This window comes from Pantherophis guttatus, chromosome 1 (genome assembly GCF_059756535.1).
Source record: "Pantherophis guttatus breed Tessera chromosome 1, ASM5975653v1, whole genome shotgun sequence".
Taxonomy (NCBI): Eukaryota; Metazoa; Chordata; class Lepidosauria; order Squamata; family Colubridae; genus Pantherophis; species Pantherophis guttatus.
The window spans coordinates 288,941,479-288,962,800 of NC_142063.1; the positions used below are offsets into that span (position 1 = coordinate 288,941,479).

The 21,322-nt window shown below is 38.8% G+C and overlaps 1 protein-coding gene across 6 annotated transcripts in view; it reads left to right on the forward strand.

The window, feature by feature from the left end:
• DAAM2 (dishevelled associated activator of morphogenesis 2) overlaps nt 1-21,322 on the forward strand; it is a 210,778-nt gene that overhangs the window by 145,685 nt on the left and 43,771 nt on the right. For all 6 annotated transcript variants that reach the window (XM_034428014.3, XM_087883100.1, XM_034428012.3 and 3 more), the window contains exons 7-15: nt 1,635-1,745; nt 1,903-2,006; nt 4,557-4,623; nt 6,863-6,980; nt 10,884-11,022; nt 11,355-11,413; nt 11,778-11,962; nt 12,494-12,823; nt 19,420-19,527. In XM_034428014.3, the coding sequence (XP_034283905.2) occupies nt 1,635-1,745; nt 1,903-2,006; nt 4,557-4,623; nt 6,863-6,980; nt 10,884-11,022; nt 11,355-11,413; nt 11,778-11,962; nt 12,494-12,823; nt 19,420-19,527 (1,221 nt within the window). The remainder of the gene's footprint in view (nt 1-1,634; nt 1,746-1,902; nt 2,007-4,556; nt 4,624-6,862; nt 6,981-10,883; nt 11,023-11,354; nt 11,414-11,777; nt 11,963-12,493; nt 12,824-19,419; nt 19,528-21,322) is intronic.

Consider the following 21,322-nt stretch of genomic DNA (forward strand, 5'->3'; position numbering starts at 1 on the left):
CTCTTATTAAGTAGTAAGCACAAATCTCTTCTGTTCCACTCAGCATGGTCAACCATCTCCCTTTTTACATATGTATATAAATACATGTATGTGAATGTGTATTACAGATGCCAAAATGGAGACTTATTCCTTGATATATGGCTTATACAAAGTGGACTTTTCAATAGTGTTTTCATCAGTGTATTATTCTTTTAACCTGAAGAAAGATTCCCTCAAAGTCTTAATAATGTAGATTTTAATGTCTATTATACATCCTTAATATAGAATAGCTACCTCAAACAGTCATTCACATATGCGAATAAGTGGGAACAAAGAACTCAGCGAATGCTTTCAATTTTAAAAAGCATGCATGATTATTTGTCTAGATGTCTAAATACCCAGAAAGGCAAGAAGAATTAATTTCCATTACGAGAGAGAAAATAGCATAGTATGAACACTCCCTAACATATGGGCTGTTATGCTGAAAATAAGATCTACTCTGGGGAAAAAGCCAACGGTTACATTGTAAGCCCCATGATCCTCTGGATAGTAGGCTATCAATTTTTTTAAAACAAACAGGAAATATCTCACTTCAAGGTTGATTGCTGAGCATTAAAAGGATAACAGCACATAGGCTACCCTCCAGAGTTGGGATAGATAATCTCCAGATGTTTTTGAATGCAACTCCCACATTGGCTTGAAGTGAAGAGTACCATTTTACCTATCCTTGCTCTGTAGTATCAGCTTTTCATTCTAAATTTAAATGGAATTAAATGCATCATATTGTTCAGGCACAATCCAAGAATGCTGTCCAGAAACAGGAAAAAAAAAAGATAAAGCATACAATTAGCAATGCTGATTTGCTTAATTACTGTGATTGAATAGAATACACTGAGATATGCAATACATTGTTGTAGTCATGTCTACAAACCACAGTAGCTTGGTTCATACAAAATAGCTGTAGCCAAACCCAACCCAACCCAACCCAACCCATAGTGACCCAGTGCAGCAAGTAATAATTGGGAGACTAAATGGAAGAAAAGAATAAATAAATAGCAATAGCACTTAGACTTCTATACTGCTTCATAGTACTTTACAGTCTCTTAAGCAGTTTACAGAGTCAGCATATTGCCTCCAAACAATCTGGGTCCTTTTTTTTACTGACTTGGGAAGGATGGATGGTCAGGATTGAACTCCTGGCAGTGTGCAGAATCACCTGCAATACTGCATTCTAATCACTGTGTCACCACTGTAGTGACACTGTAGTGCCAGTTGTTTAAAACTATCCAGTTGATTCCATCTGGCTTAAAAATCATGCACAGTATTGTATGAAACCTAGTTTCTCAGCTTAACTACCCAAACCCATTGAAGCATTTGAACAGATTTCATGGTCTTGGAAAAATTAATTATCCTACAATATAATTTTGTCCTGTCCATCTTAATAATAGAGTAACAGAGTTGGAAGGGATTTTGGAAATCTTCTAGTCCATCTTTCCACTCAAACAGAAAACCCTATACCATTTTAGACAAATAGTGTCCAATCTCTTCTTAAAAGTCTCCAGTGTTGGAGCGCCCACAACCTCTGGAAATTTATTAAATGATAAATAAATAAATTACTATCCTGTCTTGCTATTACCACTTCTCTTGCTTTACAGACTCTACTCAATGAGCTAGACCGAAGCATGGGGAGATATCGTGATGAAGTGAACCTAAAAACAGCCATCATGTCCTTTATTAATGCTGTATTGAATGCAGGTAGTGGAGAGGTGAGTGTATGTGCTGAATTTATTTTAATCTCTGTCATTTAATCTCTGAAAATAGCTGGCAGAATTTTGTGGCATAATTAATTCTTCTCTAAATTCTTTAAGCTATATTTTCATGACTTGAATCTGAGGGCTTTTTTTTCTTTTTCTTTTCTTTTAGGACAACTTGGAATTCCGACTGCACCTACGATATGAGTTTCTAATGCTGGGTATTCAGCCTGTAATTGATAAACTCAGAGGACATGAAAATGCAACATTGGACAGGTGAAGCAAAAGATATGTTGTAATGACAAATGTATAGTCTTCTAATTCAATTTAATATAGCATAACGTGGCCATTTAAAGAAAAATATATTTCAGATCACATAATGTACATCTTCTGGCACCTCACAATTGACACCAACAATTTCAATTGTACAGTTAGCACAACATACCTGAAATTTTTATCAATATATTGTATTGCTTCCTGAGGAATCAGTATGGTTTGGATATCAACAGACTCTAAATATGGAGGCTTATTAAATGCATGGGAACTTAATGAATATGTACACTGTCTACATGGATATTAAACTATCAGTTTAGAACTAAATATTGCAATGTGCTTTGAGCAGGGTTGCCTTTCAGTTGGTCTGGAAGCTGCAGTTGGTACAGAATACTATAGCTAGACTGTTGATGGGAGCAACCTAATGTAAACATCTTTTAGTTATTCCAAAGTTTGCTACTTAGAGAAATTTAAAATGCTTGCATAAAGATTGAATTGAGTCTGATTTAAGACCTACAGAACTTTTGGAGGTTATTACCGTATTTTCCGGTGTTTAAGACGACTTTTTAACACATGAAAATCTTCTCAAAAGTCGGGGGTCATCTTATACGCCAGGTGTCGTTCTCCTGTAACCAGGCAGACCAGCCTGAAAGGCTCTGACGAGCCTTAAATGGCTCTGGCAATCCAAGCTCTGACGATCCCAGCTGAGTTGCCTGCTAATCAGGCAACTCAGCTTGGATCGCCAGAGCCATGTAAAAGGGAAAAAGTTTTCCCCCTCCAGCTTGCTTACCTTAGCTGCTAGTCGCAACGCTTGCCTTGCTTTGCTTGCCTGCAATCCATTCCATCAGCAAGCCACTCCCTGCCTGCAATCAAGCAGGCAGGGAGTTGTGGACTTCAACTCCCAGAATTCCTCAGCCAGCAAAGCAAAGCTGGCTGAGGAATTCTGGGAGTTGAAGTCTACAAGTCTTAAAGTTGCCAAGGTTGGAGACCCCTGTTCTATTGGGTAAGTTTTTTCCCCCTTTGGGAACTTTAAAAAAAATAGTTAATTGGGGTTTTTTTTAGTTGTTCTTTTTTAGACCTAGCCATTTAAAGTTTAGGAAGTTTTAAATTTAGTTTTCATATAAAAATAAAAATAAAATAAAATAAAATAATATTTGTGCAGCTTTCTGAGATTTAGTGTGTTTCTGTAGTGTTTCACTCTAACTACACAAACACACAAAATCTCACAAAGCTGTATGTGGAATTTTGTGTGTGTAAAGTGTGAAAGTTGTTTTTTTGGGCTTTTTGTGGCTGTGTGAGGTTCCTGCTTGTTGCAGGGGCCATTTTGGGTCTAGCACAGCTGCTTTTACATTGTGGGTGAGCCTGTTGTGTTGTGTTGTGTGTGTGTAAAGTGTGAAAGTTGTTTTTTTGGGCTTTTTGTGGCTGTGTGAGGTTCCTGCTTGTTGCAGGGGCCATTTTGGGTCTAGCACAGCTGCTTTTACATTGTGGGTGAGCCAGTTGATGTTTTTTAATTTTTATTTGGTGTGCGTTGGAAGAGGGGTAGTCTTATACGGCGAGTCTTGCCCAAACCCTATATTTTAACAGGAAAAGTCAGGGGTCATCTTACGCCGGAAAATACAGTACTTGCAAGCTAGCCTATTCCTTCCAAGGAAGGATACTGTTTTGACAGCACATTTGCTAGAATGTATATTGGTGTTCTTAAAGCAGATGTTTTGGCCATGGAATTACCAGTTCAGTTATTGTTGGTATCAGGCCTTGTAAACTTTTGGTTGCCAGCTGAAACCTTCTTTTGTTCACCCAGGCTCTTTTAATTGAATCAATGCTGTGATATTTCTTTTTTATCTTGTTATCCTATTTTCTCCTATTCCAATATTTTATGTTTGAGCCATATTTTACATTCCTACTTGATGTTTATTGCAGTTATCATGCCAGCTGGAAACTGATGTAGATAAAATGAACTAAATCATAAAATGAACTGCATGATTTCAATATATAGGGGCAATTGCCCCCTTTCTGCTTAAAGTCTTGAAACTATACAGTAGCTTGAGCAAGATAGTATAGATTGGAAAACAATTCTTCTTCCAACTAAAGGTGGGAGGGTTTAAAACAAAAATCTGGAGAAAAATGGGGCTGGGGAAGGGAATTTTGCAAATAATAAGACAGGAAGAATTGAAACCTCCAAACTAACATACAGTGGTCATCACTATATTTCTCTCTGAGAATAAATAAATCTGCATGCTATATATTTAACATTAATCCTTAGTTGATTATCTCAGTTGATGCCAATTTATAACTTTTAGTTGTCTCTCAGTTGGTCTTATTCTGTGGTTCAAACAGCAGTTCCAGTTTTTCAAGATACCATCTGCCTTAAATCTAAATAAGCACATTGATCTAGTTTTGCTTTTTATTATGTCATGAAAATCATATCTGAATGTAGGGCCCCCAATCCACATTGATTTAAGGGCAGCATATCAAATGTGGAAACTAATTCCAACTGAGTTCACATCATTATGAATAACATATAGATGATGAAAATGTTTATTTTTCTTCTAGGCACTTAGATTTCTTTGAGATGGTTCGAAATGAAGATGACTTGGAACTTGCAAAGAGGTTTGAAATGGTGGGTGTTTTTGCTTTTGCTGCTAAGAAAGTTTGCCTTAGCTACTACTATAAATATACCAGATTTTTCTGTGGGACAAAGGCACGGTTTTCATATAACTAAAGAAAAATGAGACATTTCCTTTCTTATATATACAGAACAAAAAGTATAACAAGGTTTATTTTTTTTTAAAAAAAAAGTTATCTGGTCATTAAGTTAATTCAGATCTTGTCAGGTCCCCCTCATTTAACTGGACTATTATGGGAGCGATGGCTTAAAATGCCGCAATTCGGTTTTTGTTCATTCACGCATTTATAATTTGAGTTTTAGGAATATTTGTTGGTTATCAATAGTTCGCTGGTCCAGATTGCTTAATATGCCTTGCTCACTTAGGGAATAAAAGACACTGAATGACCCCAGAGTTCTTTTCCAATACAGTTTTCTTTATGTCTATTTTAGATTTGCCATCTTTATTATTCTGAAGTTCTGTATCTGTCTTTGCTCTTAGGCTTTGACCACCTAAAATGGCCTTTTGTGGGATAAAATGTGTCCCTACAATTTGGGTGTTTGTACATTTGCTGTTCCAATTCCACACAGCTTTAACTTGATACCCCCTAAATTCTGTCCACTTTTAAGGGGCTTTAGATCCAGTGCTGGATTCAGCACCATGAATCTTAGGAACTCAGTGGACAGCTCCTCACTTCTCTTTGAAGCAAGCACCTGCTGCAGCTTAGCACTTTAGTCCTCAATGGAGACCCCCCCCCCTTTTTTTATTTGAAGCCTAGAAGATCTAAACCAGTACTCAGTATATCAAAGCCATGCTACATTGCACTACACTGGAATTATTCACATGATTGCACTTACTGCTTCTTTTCTAAAAAGGCTAGAACATGTTCTAATGTTATGAATTTGTCCCCATAATTGCTACGGTAGTTCCCATCTACTGTAGTGTTAGTAGACAGACAGTGTAGACCAGGAGTGTCAAACTCACATCATGGTGACATCATGTGATGTATCGGGACTTTTTTCCCCTTCGCTAAACAGGGCATGGGAATGCCCAGCGTGTGACGCATCTGGCTCTCAGGCCGGGAATTTGACAGCTCTGATGTATACATAAACAACAGTCAGTGTCAGATGTAAGTCCAATAAAATGTTGATGCATAAAAATAAGGATAGGTTTTCAAATAACGGTAATAGAGTAGAATATAGAAGTTACCAAATTTTTTGTCAGGCAAGATAAAAAGATAAGTATGCTCTATAATATGAAAGTGTTTTATAATAGATTTTTGAGCAGAGCAACATGAATGTCATCTATTCTGAAGATATGAAAAAAGAAAACCACTAATGTGCTACAGTATTTTTTTTTTCAGAAGCCTACCTAATTTTACATGTTTCTTATTCTAAGCACAATAGATTCAATTATTGGTTTTAACATTGTCTTCTTTTTTAATATACGGTAGCTATTTTCCCTATCAATTGTTTAGTTTTTAATAGCAAAAGTAACATATGCATTCTTAATATTAGCAACTGGAAAAATTCGTTAACCAGGGAGTAATACTGGAGTAGATTGAATCTATTTTGTCCACAACACTGGGCACACCACACAACTTTTTGTTTGGAAAATATATTTCCAGAAATCATCAAACCGCCTGTATTCCAGAAGTAAATGAAAATTTCCATAATTTGCTAAATCATTCCATCCTGATGCATTTTGTGCATCCCTTCTTAATGTATGTTATTGGCTTGTTTTAGATTAGGTAACTCTGACCATAACAAAAATAAAGATAAATTGTGACATCTTGAAATAATTACCTATAATGTAGTAAGATACTTTCTTTTCTTTCTGGGAATAACCTGGTAGATGTCAATGGATCCACCATTAAATAGGCATCCCGGTGTCGAGTAGCATTCTAATTGGCATGGGTCTTGTAATAGATACCTTCTCCAATAGCCGGACTGAGTTTCAGAAGTGTCACAAATTATTATTTTCTTTTTAAAATGTGGCATTTTATTTTCATATACAGACATCGCATAATGCAGCAAATGCAAGGCATAAGCAAGAAATTGGGTTTCAGTTTCTTGATGAGCATAGATGTTGACAGTTGTTTTTCACAAACTAATATAATATCACCTTATTCTGCTCACCTTTTTACACTCTGAAATTTATGTGTTTGATGATTTGGCTACTTGGTTTAAAATATGCCTCATGATGATGTTTTTATTATAATTTTTGTTTGCCTTTCTCTGTATTCTGTTGTAGGTACATATTGACACAAAAAGCGCCTCACAGATGTTTGAGCTGATTAAGAAGAAGTTGAAGCACACAGATGCTTACCCCTATTTACTGTCTGTACTCCAGCACTGCTTACAAATGCCTTGTAAGTAGATCATTTCTTCTCACAATCAAAGGGAAAGTGCTGTGATATGTAAGAAGAAAGTTAGTTGGTAAAGTTAATGATCTAAGAGGGTGGTGCCAAAAATATACCCCCTTCAAATTTCATGGATTATTACCACATTTTTACCATATTACCATTAGCCAGTCTGGTCTAGTGGTTAAGGCACTAGGCTAGAAAGCAGGAGACCATGAGTTCAAGTCCCACTTTAGCTATGCAAGCCAGCTGGGTAATTTTGGGCCTGTCAGCCCAAGCCACCTCACAGGGTTATTGTTGTGGGGAAAATAGGAGGCGGAAGGTGTGTTGGATATGTTTGCTGTCTTGAGTTATTGGTAAAAATAATAAACTTGGGATACAAACAAATAAATTTTTTAGTGTTTTGGTATGGACTGTAATATCACATCATTGTGGTATTACAACATAGAGCATTACAATATTACAACAAAGCTTAACGTCATCTTACTGGAGCAAAATGAACATTGATCTTTTTTTCTTCACCTACCAGCTGTCGAGTTCCTTGTAGTAGGAATGTTTTTCAGCTTTGTTCGAATCCTAAAATGAAGCTGATCTGGACAGATTCAAGGGATATTCCCATGTAGAAGAGTTCCTCAGAAGGTGCAAAACCTGAAGCTTTATTAAATTTCTTTACAGATTTGGATATTGGTTAAGACCAAAACAAAAAACAAAAAAACAGGCAGTATCTTCTTTAGTTCTCCCTATAAAAATGGGAGAAGAGTTGTAAAGCTACATGGGGTGGAGAGTTAGATGGGAAGAGATAGTAGGGGTATATTCTTAGTAAGGTTCTCCCATTACAGTGTGTTAGAGATAGGAAGGTAAATTAATATTTTCTGAAACTACTCTGCTATTCACTGCTGTGTATTAGTTTTTTATCCACAAAGCAGGAAAGATAAAGGTGGTGGTAGAATTTGTGAGCCTTGCAAGAACCATATGTCATTTAAATAGAGATAACATAACAAGGGGAAAATCAACATTCCCATAGTCTGCTCAGAATGGAACAGTCAAGAGCATTTTTCAGACCTGGGAAAATAGACCAACTTATTAAAATATTGGTGGAGCATACTCCTTCAGTCAAATAATCTTGTCTTTTGCATTTCATTTTCCTGATCACTAGGGCAAGATACATGGCATCCTGATATCTCGTTGTTGCCAAAGCAATCTTAGCAGGTGCTTTGGCATGCATCCTGTGATATGTGATAGCAAAACACTTACACATTTAATCATAATCAAAGATTTTATAATAAACCAGTACATCCTCTCTTTAGTGTGCAGTAGCTGTGCATGGTAGTATAATATGATTTCCCCTTCTGGTTCTCCAACTAGAACCACTTAATTAGAGGTCCAGAAGAAAATGGCTCAGATACAAATTGATTAGTGGCTGCAAAATAGATCCTAGTACTACTTTTCCAAGAAAGGAAAGGAAGATACGACCTTTTATTCTTTTGCAAAGTTGGAAACTAATTCATTAGACAATTTTGATCTTCTGGGAAACTGATTACTCATACATTCTGACCATGCAGTATGGATTATCTCTCAGACTCACCATTTCCATACAACTAAAAGGAAGGTAGAGATAGATTAGCTCACTACAGAATTTTTGCCTGTAGACAGCTGGCTTTCCCAGAGCACGTTTTCCTGTTCCCACTTAAGATCTCCCCCCAAAAAACATGAAGCAGCCATTTCTTGCTTAACAAGCAATAAAAGGAGAAATGTTGGATGAAGTCCATCTGGAAACGAAGTTCAACTTGATTAAATTATTAGATTTTTTTTTCTTTTTTAAAGGAACAAGAAAGAACGTTTGTGTTAAGAGTCGGAGATATGCAGGTTCCATTCTTAATTAACACAGAATTTTGATGAAAAACAAAACACTGGCCAGATGAACACTCTTGTTATACTATGGGAAATTCACAGAAAATACTTCATTCCCATCTTACTTCATGGGAACTGATAAATAAGAAGTTCTCAAGCCCTAATTGGAAAAGCAAATTAGCGATTTCTCTGAAGTATATCGTACAAATTTGGGAATATTACATTTATTTAATAGTCTAGCAACAACTAAATAGAATTTGTTTTCATTTGGAATTAGCCACTCAAATTTAATCGGAGGTGCTGAGAGAAAATATACAGTTACTGAACTTTTGCAGCCCACTTTAAAATTTGGGCTTGACATGTTCAACATATTAATGCAGAGTGGAACGGTTCATACTGGGTCTATTGGCTGCACTTTTTTGCCTCATGTTTGTGTGTCTGAAGGCCGAACAGTTATATCAGGGGGGTCAAACTCACGGTGTCACGTCGTCACATGACGTATCATGATGCTTTTTCCCTTCATGGAGCTAGGGTGTGTGTTGCCTGCACATGACACATCTGGCCCATGGACCATCAGTTTGACAACCCTGAGTTACATATAGAGGTAGTCCTTGACTTACGTTCACAACTGAGCTCAAAATTTCTGTTGATAAGGGAGAGAGTTGTTCAGGGAATGTTGCCCCATGTTATGACCTTTCTTGCCACAGTTGTTAAGTGAATCAGTGCAGTTGTTAAAGTAACATGGTTGTTAAGTGTATCTGGCGTCCCCATTGGCTTTGCTTGTCAGAAGGTCACAAGAGGCGATCACATGACCCCGGGACACTGCAATAGTCATAAATATAAGTCAGCTGCCAAGCATCTGAATTTTGACCATGGAGATGCTGCAACATGAAAAACGGTCAGAATGGCATTTTTTTTCAGTGGCATTGTAACTTTGAACAGTCACTAAATGAACTGTTGTAAATCAAGGACTGCCTGTACTATAAGATATATGTCAGAAATAAGGAATCTGGTGCCACATTTCATGCTTTGAACTTCAGCTCCTGTCCCTCTAAACTAGAATAATCAATGGCATGAGATTATGAATTAAAAAGATAAACTTCTAGAAGGAATCAAAACATCTTCTCTAATTTACTATGGTATAAATCTCTTCAGCTTGTTTTCAACCTGAAATTGAAAATGAATAATACTATTGGCAAGCAGAAGCTGCATATATAACAGCATCTATGTGGTTTCATTAAAATGTTGGGCAAGAACTAAAGTGTTCCCCAAAATTATTGTGGTTTTGTGTGTGTGTGTGAAGGAGGGAGGGAGGGAGAGGGAAATATGTTAGCTTTGCCAGAGTTTACTTGAAGGTAGTTTGGATGGTTATAAAAAATTGCTTTGAGTGAAAAACAGTAACTTGAAGAAATTTTTAAAAAAATCTTATTTGGTCATTGCAGGACTATTTCAAATATTCAGGCTTATGATCCATAATCCTCAGGTCAAGAACTGAAGTGTACAATAGTTTATTTTTAATTTTAAAAAGGACTTACCTAAGAGGGAGTACTTAGCAGGCTCTGTTTTTCATTTCAGAGGTTCTTTCCTTTTTTTCAATTAAATTTACTGGGTAAGTAAAAGCCCATTTTCTATAAGGTGGAAGTTATTGGCCACATATAGGTATTCATGCTTTGGGATAACTTGAATATCTTTCTACAAATTTTTCTTTGGAAGTCATAAAAAAAGCATAGGAGGTGGGTAATAGAAATTCATTTATTTTTAAGCATTATTCATTTTTTATTTCACATTTTCTCTGGGAAACCAGGTTTTCCTGTCATTATAATCAAGTGAGAACTAATCCTAAGCAAAGGAAAACTGAAGTAAGTTTGTAAGCACAGTTGCAGTTTTACTTAGCAACTACTTTATTCAATGACGGAGTTGCTGGTCCCAATTGTAGTCACTAAATGAGGATTACTTGTATATATATTTTTCACATGTGCTCATTTATAATATTCAAAGAAATTGCTTTCAGGGCCTTGTGATTAGATCTCTAAGTTTCCTTACTGGTGTTTGTGATTGCAGATAAAAGAAATGGGGGAACTTTTCAACAATGGCAGCTTTTAGACAGGATATTGCAGCAAATTGTTCTTCAGGATGAACGAGGGAATGATCCAGATGTATCTACTTTGGAAAACTTCAATGTCAAGAACATCATTAAGATGTAAGAAGCATGAAAACTGGGACTGGATTTTATTCACGCAATATGTTTAAGATAAGGGCCCCTTCATATATAAGGTTTCGTCTATGTAGAAATAAAATTAGTCAAAATAATGTCTATGTTTTTGCCCAGTAAAATTTGCATTAAACTATATTATAACATTTTGCAATAGAGAGTTAATTTTATCTAAAAGGCTAACAGCAATAACAAGAAATGAGCTTAGAAATGAGCTTATTATGCTATTGGTTCTTAATATGTTCCTATTCTTCTAAGAATATTTCTATTTAATTTTTTGGGGAATGGGCTTTAAATAATCTGACCTTATCTTCATTCAGGTTGGTAAATGAAAATGAAGTGAAACAATGGAGAGATCAAGCAGAGAAATTCCGGAAAGGTATGTGGTTATTTCAGAGTTGGGGGAAAAATGGAATTTAGACATGTAACTTCAGGTAATCTAGAAAAGGACAAAGCTCAGGGAATGTGTTTTCTTGTATTATTAGTTTGCTGATGCTAAAGAGCAGCTGACAATGCCTTTTAACATTAGACTGATCTCCCTATTTTGAGTGCCACTCTCATTAAAAAAAAAAACCATGCTGACTTTCAGTCTAAAGGGTTTTTTTTAATACATCTAGAGTAATCCGCATCAATATTTTAATGAAACTCTCTTCTCCCCCAGCCACTTTACAGTTTAGGTTATCTGGATTTATTATATATTTTGGTTGCTTGCAATTACTTAGTTTTCCCTCTACTGTTTGTAGAACATGTTGAATTGATGAGCAGGTTAGAGAAGAAAGAAAGAGAATGTGACATAAAAACCCAAGAGAAAGATGAAATGATGAAGACACTGAATAAAATGAAGGACAAGCTGCAAAGAGAATCCCTGGAGCTTCGCCAAACTCGGGATCAAATGAGTGACCTTATTGTTCAGCTGAATGAATTTTCGGTAGGATACGGGCCCCTTTTCTTCTTTTTCCCTAAATACTTAAACAGAAATATAAGATTTGAAGTTTTCTGTGGAGAAGACAACATGTACGGCAACTTATATTGCCAGTGTTTTTAATTCATTCTTGGTCATTGCTTCCGTTTTGTTTTGTTTAGGTTGGGTTTGTTTTCCGAGGTCAGTAAAATGAGGACGCAGATTGTTGGGGGCAATATGCTCACTCTGTAAACCACTTAGAGAGGGTTATAAAGCACTGTGAAACAGTATATAAGTCTAAGTGCTATTGCTAATTAGTCAAAATATTCCTTATAGAAGCCCTGCAGTTTATCCAGGTTTCCATACCTACCTGGCAGGGACTGGATGACCCTTAAAAGGGAAACTTTTTAAATATTGACATTTTGTCACCCTTACCAAAATGAAGTAATCACTAATATGATTCTTACAATGTTTGGGGAGGGGTGTTATATTTCTGGTAATGCAATAAAAACTAGTATCTTTTTACTGATTGCTCTCAAATATTACTTCTTTTTCCAGCAAGGGAATAGTACATTCCCAATTTCTCCTCAATTACCACCTGGTGGACCATTTTCTTTGTCCTCTTCTCTACGATCATCAGAGATTTTGCCACCGCCTCCCCCACCTCTTCCTTTCTCTAGCTGTCCTCCTCCTCCAGCTCCACCACCACCTCCAGGTGGGCCTCCACCCCCACCTGGAGCACCTCCATTCTTCAATGTCAGTCTGCCTCCCATTTCTTCCACCACCACCACCACCACGTTCAGCAACAGTGAGATTAGCCTAAAGAAAAAATCAATCCCGCAGCCATCTCATCCACTGAAATCCTTCAACTGGGCCAAATTGAGTGAGGTAAGGTTCAAAAATGCTATTTTCCTTTAGCTTGCTATTGATTGAAATGTTGGAGAAGATTGGAATGTTGAAGATTGTGCTAAGGTAGATATGCCATAAGAACCCGATTTTAGGTGCAAAACTGATACTCATTTAAAATTATATGATTATAGACATAAAATTATGTGATACACACACAGATATATCGCTGACAGATAGCTAAGGTGGCAGACAGTGAAAAATCTTATCAACTGAAGTACACGCACTAAGCAACAGATCCATAGAAACAGGGGTCTACCATACTAAACAGAATCCAAGGTACAGACTATGCAGAGAGACCTCAGAAAAGTCCAAAGCATAGTGGCAGAGTGTAAAAATTCAGGCAGGAACATTATATACTGAACAGCACAACCAAGTAGCTGGCATTGTGTAGAGCAGGGTTGGCGAACCTATGGCACGTGTGCCAGAAGTGGCACGCAGAGCCATGTTGCCTGGCACACGTGGCGTCGCCCATTCCTCTTCCGGGTTTCCAGGGTACGCATGCGCACCAGCCAGCTAGTCTGCGGGTTACTGGTGCGCATGCGTGCATGACAATCAGCTGGCCTTTAATGCGGGTGCGCACCGGCCATGCCATCGTTGCCTGCATACAGCCCCGGGATCACCCCTTGCCAGCCAGGAGCACTGCCACCAGTCACTCCCCTATGCCCGGCTGCCTGCTTGCCTCATCACGCCATCGCCACTGCGAGGAAAGGCCCTGCAGCTGCGCTGCCTGGATTCCACATGGGCTGGCGTAGGGGGAGGACAGATATGGCTGCCCCTGAACGCTGCCTGGAGCGCGAGGGTGGCAGGAGGAGGAGCCGCTGCTGCCTTATAACCAGCGCGACCAGCCTGCTGCTGCAGCCTGCCACCACCCTCTCTCCCCCGCCAACTGCTCCTGCCATCGCTGGGGAAGGGGAGTGCAAGAACCACCGCCGCCGGGTGCAAGGGGGTGGTGGGAAGGATCTGCGATCTGCGGCTTCCCTGTCTCCGCACCCGAGCAGGCTGTCCAGGTAAAGGGATTGAAGCCCCAGCCCGCTGCTTCTGGCGCTGGCACCCCCTTATCCCCGGCAACAACGGTTCTTGTGCTGCCAGAAGCAGCAATTGGGGGCTTCAATCCCTGCCCCTGGACAGGTCTGCAGCTCGGCTGGGGAGAAGGAAAGCCCCAAAGCAGATCTTTCCCCCACCCCTTTGTACCCAGCGGAGCCGGTTCTTGCACTTCAATGCCTGCTCCCGAAAGCCCAAAACAAGTCGTGGTGGGGAGGCACGAAGCGCATGTGGGGGACTGCGCATGCGCAATGCAGAACGTATGCATGGGGGAGTGTGCGCAATGTGGGGTGCATGCGTGGGGTGTCACGTGTGTATGCGCATGCGTGGGGGGTCACATTGCAATATGGGTGCAACACGGGCATTATCGCGCGCGCACACACACACTTCCGGCACGCAACGAGAAAAAGGTTCGCCATCACTGGTGTAGAGGAACATCTGCAAAGTCTATGGGCTAGACTGTCCAGATGGGGAGATTATGGAGAATAACAGAGCTAAGATCCTGTGGGACGTCTAGAACCAGATGGACAGGCAAGTACTGGTTACGATAAATTAGCAATGCCAAGTGCAGTGCCATTAGGAAGGAGGAGTATGGAGGAGTACCACGGTCTAAAGGAGGAACTAGAGGGGATATGGAAAGTAAAGAGCAAAGTGGTCCCAGTGATGATAGGAACACTCAGGACTGTGATTCCTAAACTGGGAGAGTGGCTCCAATAGATCCAAGGAACAACATCAGAGCTCTCTGTTTAATAGATGCTGCATAGAGCTAAGATACTCCGCAGAACCCTCAGACTCTCAAAGCTCTGATAGGGGACCCGAGATTGAGGAAGATACATATCACCCATAAGGGTGAGAAGGGAATTTTTATACACACAGACCCAGTGGTGAAATCCAATTTTTTTTTTACTACCGGTTCTGTGGGCATGGCTTGGTGGGCATGGTGTGGCTTGGTAGGCGTGGCTTGGTGGTCATGGCAGGGGAAGGATACTGCAAAATCTCCATTCCCACCCTACTCCAGGGGAAGGATATGGCAAAATCCCCATTCCCTCCCCATTCATGGAAAAAGGATATTGCAAAATCTCCATTCCCACCCCACTCTGGGGCCAGCCAGGGGTGGCATTTGCTGGTTCTCCAAACTACTCAAAATTTCCGCCACTGGTTCTCCAGAACTTGTCAGAATCCTGCTGGATTTCACCCCTGCACAGGCCCACACATCATCTTAAGATATATTTTGAAAGTAAGGCCTATTAGTTTTGAAATGGGCAGAATTTTGTAATTAAATTTAATTACAAAACTCAACCACAAAGCTTCTAATACTGCAGTTTTGTAACTTAAACATTTTAGCCGAGAGAGAACACATTGACATTTCAAAATACATTCTTCCGTCAACCCTATTTAAATGTTCCTTCCTCCCCCATGTCAAACTCTAGCAAAAACATTCTTTCCACATTGCATGTGGAAGTGTTAACATTTAAAATTTTATCATGTGTTTATCCAAACACATGCAAATGCCGTGGTATTTATATATAGCCACGGTCTGCTGGAGCTCTTGTGCAGCGTGTTTTCAAGCAAGCCTCTTTGGAAGGAAGCTTTTAACTTTGCAGTTTCCACCAAAATGGATGGAGTGTTTGTGTTGGTGGGTAGGATTGGTGGCAGTGAAATGCGGGCGGAAAAGTTTGAGACAGCCCTGAGGCTAGAACGTTTACAGAGACTGAATGACATGCAATGCTCTGAACAACTCATTCATTGCGTAACCATGTACGAGTATAATCCCCCTCTTCTAATTACAAATCAATGTAGCTCTTCCTTCTAAAGGAGTACTCGGCCTACCTTTTTTGTGTGGCACACTTGTTTTCATCCAACTCTGCAAATGCCCCCACCTCCTAATTTCCATCACCCCTATTACTCTTTGGCCATTAAAAAAATGGAGATAGAATACTGTCTGTGTTGAATTTGGGTAGCTGCCTAGAAATCCATGTTCTTTTTAGGACTCCCAAGTCACTGAGGGCTCAGCTCAGGCATGTGGAATCAGTGTCCTGGGACCTTTGGAATGCCACAAGAATGTGCGCTCTCTCTTCTCGCTTACTCTCCTTTTCTTTTCAAATATGATGAAGTGAAATATTTGCTGCTCCTCCTGTTCTTGTCTTTCACAGCCACGTGGGGCTATGGGAGACCATGAGAGTAAGTTTTATTTTCAGGAATTGGTACTGGGGGATGGGAGGGGAAGACAGTTATATTCACATACACACTGCATGAGAGAGACAGATGTTTCTTTTTAGTTTACAGTGACCAAAAGCTTCTCCTTCCCTCTGGTTAACAGTGGAGACAGCTGTATTGATAAATAGGGGTTAGAGAATGAATAAATAAGCAGTTTTGGAGTATGCAGTTATAGTTTGAATTTGGAGTGGAATAATTTGATTGCGTTTGCCCTAATTTACAAGGTATGTAGTAGCTATCAAAACTAGGGTGGAACTTCAGTAATAGTATTTAATATTTAGGGAATTTAGTATTTTTCATATGGCTTATACTGATTTATATCAGTGCATTGCTGGTGCCTCCCAGGTGGCAAAATGAGGGCAAAATTACATTGGCTTGCAAGATAGTATCTACACTGGAAATCTTTTCTTATTGTATATGAAATAATAGGTGGATTACCAGAATTTATCAAAACTATATTATCAAAATTTAAAATTGATCTTGTTTCCCTTGAATAATATTCCATGCATATACAGAGTTAACATAGAAACAGCAAGCTGAGATTCTACTTGATTTGTAAACTTTCTTTTTGTGGAAGATAATGGATGAACTTTCAGTCATACAGTCCCTCACACTATAAACTGGTACCACATAATTTATAGTACAGCATTTTTTTTTTTTACAAAAACGTTGAAAGTATGTCCACTTTTTTCCAGGGCTGTATACATTTCAGTGGCTCTATAAATGAATGAATGAGTGACACAAATACATATACAGTTGTCAAGTTACAACCACACATTCAGTGATTGTTGAAACTTGTGAAGGTCTGACTGCTACAATGTCCCTGTTTTTGGTGTCTAGCTTACAATTATGCTGTCACAGCAAGCTGCAGGCGTGTTCTTGTGATTTCCAGTGTTCCCTGCTAGCTTCCCACAAGCAAAATCAATTGGGAAGCCATCAGGAAGTCAGATGCCATCATCATGCGAGGTTGAAGCATGAGGACTTCTGAACTGTTATTGCTAAGTGATGCAGTCATATGACTTCATACTTTACAAGTGCATCTTTTAGCAATGGACATTCTGGTCCCAATTTGCTTTCATAACCCAAGGGCTACATACATATGTATATATAGATATACAGTTGTAGGTCTTTGGTTATTCAGGTCTTCTCCCACATAAAATTGGAAGTGTCTTGGCGACGTTTCGACGAAGTCTCATTCGTCATCTTCAGGCTGGTGTTCTCGGCTTCGTGCTTCCAGAAGCCGAGAACACCAGCCTGAAGATGACGAATGAGACTTCGTCGAAACGTCGCCAAGACACTTCCAATTTTACGTGGGAGAAGACCTGAATAACCAAAGACCTACATACAAACACCCGCGAAAACCTGAGAAAACAAAGATATACAGTTATATATATATGCTCAATCACACATTCTAAACATTTCTATGTTCTTATCTTACAATTTATATTCTATAACTATTATAGCTATGCCTATTTCTTGTATGTTTCTTATATCAATGTCTATCATTTTATTTCCTTCCTCTCCTACACCTAATGTAGGGAGCTAATGACCCCAGCTTAGTTTATTCCTATCCTTTGCTGCCTTCCCACTTACAATGTGTAAAAACAAACATCGTTTTCTTCTCAGCCTGACTTCTGGCTATCTTTTAGCCATCCAAGATGTGGTTGATGGTTGGTGTTTTTCAGGCTCTTCAGCCAGGCATCTGTTGCCTCTGGCCTAAATTGCTGCAGAGACTTTGGCATCTCTCTCTTTCTGAGTCAGAAGGAGAAAGTTTGCTATCACTGCTGTGAACTATTGTCACTATTACAGAGGTTGGCATGTTTGCCTGACTCTGCAGCTGCTCTTACCTCTTGGCCCTATTGCTGCTCACAGTTTCCTGCTACTCATGCTTCTGAAACGGATCCCATTTCTTTGGCCCCTTCAGTCACCCTTTGCAGATAACTCCAGGCCTCCGGCCAGTTTTCTCCTGAGCTTCTCCCGTTGCTCAGCTCATTCCACAACTCCTGCTTGTAATAATGTCCCCACTCCCTCTCCAACGCACATGGACAGAACATCTCTTCCTGACACATCCACAAATCTCTCTCTCTCTCTCTTTTTTTTTTAATTGATGGAGATATGGTTTGGCCAATTCAGCTGTAAGTTCCAAAGAAAAAAAGGAAAAAAAGTAATGTGCTTGGACAGACTCCTACCACAGTCTATGGAGGGGAAAAAAAATGACATCAGAATGAACTGAAGAATAAAAAAAGGGGAATATAACCAGTGTGTCTTAATGGGAAAATTTCCAGAGGTTTAATTTTCGATACCTGCTGTTTTCATGTGATAGATTTAGTGAGCTTTATGGGACTTCATTGGGCTTCATTTTTAAGCAGTCAATTCTGGACTATATTTTTGATTGTAGTTGTCTCCACCAGTATCTTCCCCTGCTGCTCATAAAGATGTGCAGAGTAAAATATGTCCCAGGGTCATTTTCCATATTCTGGTTTTAGGTCTCATTCAGAATTATAAACTAGACAGACCAGAGCACTCTTAACAGCTCTGAGTGAATTTAACAGAGACAAAGCAGAAAACTTTTCAGTTCTCAATGGAAACTTGCTTTGTAATATAAGCCATCCTTATAAGCCAAAAAGTGACTTCTGGAGAGTCCAAAGGCATGGCTGTTTTGCTTTTGTCTTTATTTTTTTGGCCCGGATTTTCTTCAAAAGTTGTGTCTTCTTTTAATTATGTTCTATCCATTGAGTTCTTCCTGACCCCTTTTAGTTTCTCAAAATAATGCATTTTTCTCTTGTTTCTTTAATAAGAGTGAGTGGGAGATAGAAGCTGTTCTTAATTAGTTTAATAATGAAGTGCTAATGCACTTTACTATGTGAGTTCCTTTTGTGAACTTCAGTTCAGGAGCTAGGAGTGTCCTATTTTTAGCTGTCTGGACTCAAGATACCACATGCTGGGCAGCTTTCCTCCTCCTCCTCCTCCTCCTCCTCCTCCTCCTCCTCCTCCTCCTCCTCCTCCTCCTCCTCCTCCTCCTCCTCCTCCTCCTCTGCTTTTTCTTTCTTAAATATAATTTCTTTAATTTTCTGAAATTTCTAGGGGGGTTTTGCAATAAAAATTGTTTTTAGAGTAAAATGTATTTTACCCAAAACATCTCAGATATAAAAGAAAAAAACAAGGGAAGCAATGCTCTTAAGTATTACTTTTAATAGTATTTCACCTTTGTGTGCATTTGGGAGTTGAAAATGGAACAATGATAGATATATGAACATTATGATTCACTAGAATGTTGTAAGGCTAGACACAATTATATACATCTCTTTGAATTTTAGGAAAAGATACATGGTACAATCTGGCATGAAATTGATGACATACGGGCTTTCAAGATGCTGGATTTGGAAGATTTTGAAAAAATGTTTTCAGCCTATCAAAGACATCAGGTAAGACATTCAATGCTATTTCCCTTGTTCCAGATTCTGAATTCTCTATGTTCCTCTATAAAAATGGTTTCAGTATTTGGTGCACCAAAAGAGAAGCGAACAGTAGGAAATGTCTTTTCATGGATATGGTATTTTCAGGATAAACAGATTGGCTCCAGGTTTGAGTATGCCAGGTAAATAGCCTTCTGGATGGCGCCCTCTTTTATTGGTGGACCCTTAACTTACCTAGTGCTGATGACTGGAAATGGGGTGCCACAGCGCTAAGCTCTGTTTCCTGCATATAGTATCATTCTGAGCATCATTCTGAGACACTGAGACATCAAATGGTGGCTTGACCAAGATAAATAGTGCTGATGAGAAGGTTGATTAGTAAGTAGACAGGTTTAATGTAGTTTCAAGAAGTGCCTCAATTTTAACAGTTTTTGATACTGGTCTTGGAGGTAAACTATGTTATTATTACTTTACATTTTGTTTGCCATAATGTCTGCCTTTAGTGGAAAAATATAGTACTTGGCATCACCAATCTGATTTGTGGTTGCAGTTGTTATATGATGGGTAATGGTGTTTAGTGTAGTTTGGCGTTGGCTTGCTTTGATTTGGTCTAGTCTGGTCTGGTCTAGTCTAGTAATTCAAATTTATTAGCCACCCAACTCGAATGGAATCTTTTTAGTTGTTTTTCACTTGTCTTGTTAATACTGTTAATTCCATTTCCCCCCCTCATTTTGTAATACAGTTTCTTCTTAGCTAATAAATCTTGCATAATAAATTTAGATTGGCTCAGCTTTGTGTTTGGCTTACTTCATTTTCTTTACTTTTCTTTCTTATACTTATATTTTACTTTCATTTTCTCATAATAGATTATAATGGATATTTAATGCTAACAGTAGTGACATACTTTTAATAGCAGCTGTACAGGAGTGTTTTTTTTTTTCTTGGAAAGTGGATCGCCCTCATGCTGTCTTTCTCTCATAAATGAGACGCAACTGGATAGATCAATGGGATTTTAACTTTTTTCCCCCTTCTTTTCCAAATTCTTTCTTAGCTGTTAAATTATATTTTGAAAACATGCTTTCTCCCAGTTGTCTGGTGTACAAATGCTAGTCCAAAGCTGGGCTGGAAGTTCAGCTTTTCTTCTCCAATAATATAAAACAGTGATGCCACACTGTACAGAACTGTTGAAGGACTTTAATAATTTAGTCCAGAAAAACTGACCTGACTCCAGCACCTTTCCCTTTGGAAATGAACCATTTAATTTTCAGGACTCCTAAAAGATTCAGATTCATTTTTATTGGCAAAAAGCACATGAAAATGAGTTGGCCATTTCTGATTCAATGTGTAAAGTTTGGTTCCCATTCAGCGACAAATGTCCTCTAAGCACTTCTTGCCAACCACAAAACTGTAATAACCAAGTTTGGGACAGGCTAAGGCTTTACACCAAATTGAGATTATGTTCCTGATATGTTCCCATCTGATTAAGCAAAGTTTAGAGATTTATATAGTTAATTGAGGACTTCCTGTCTTGTCATAAGAAGTGGAATGGAACTGGATCATGATTCTGAAAGTTTTAAGATATGATCAAAATGAGGTTTGCTTGTCTAAACAGATCAGTTCTATTCTGGTCATTCACCGGCTTTAAACTTCATCCAAATGAAGCCAAACTCAGCAAATCCCAGAGAGATTTTTTTTTTTTGGGGGGGGGGGGAGGTTGCATGCATGAGCATGAATGAGACATTTCTTTTTCTTGCTGAAGTTAATATGATATTGTATTTGGTCCCCCAGCTTCTTTTCCTGTAAA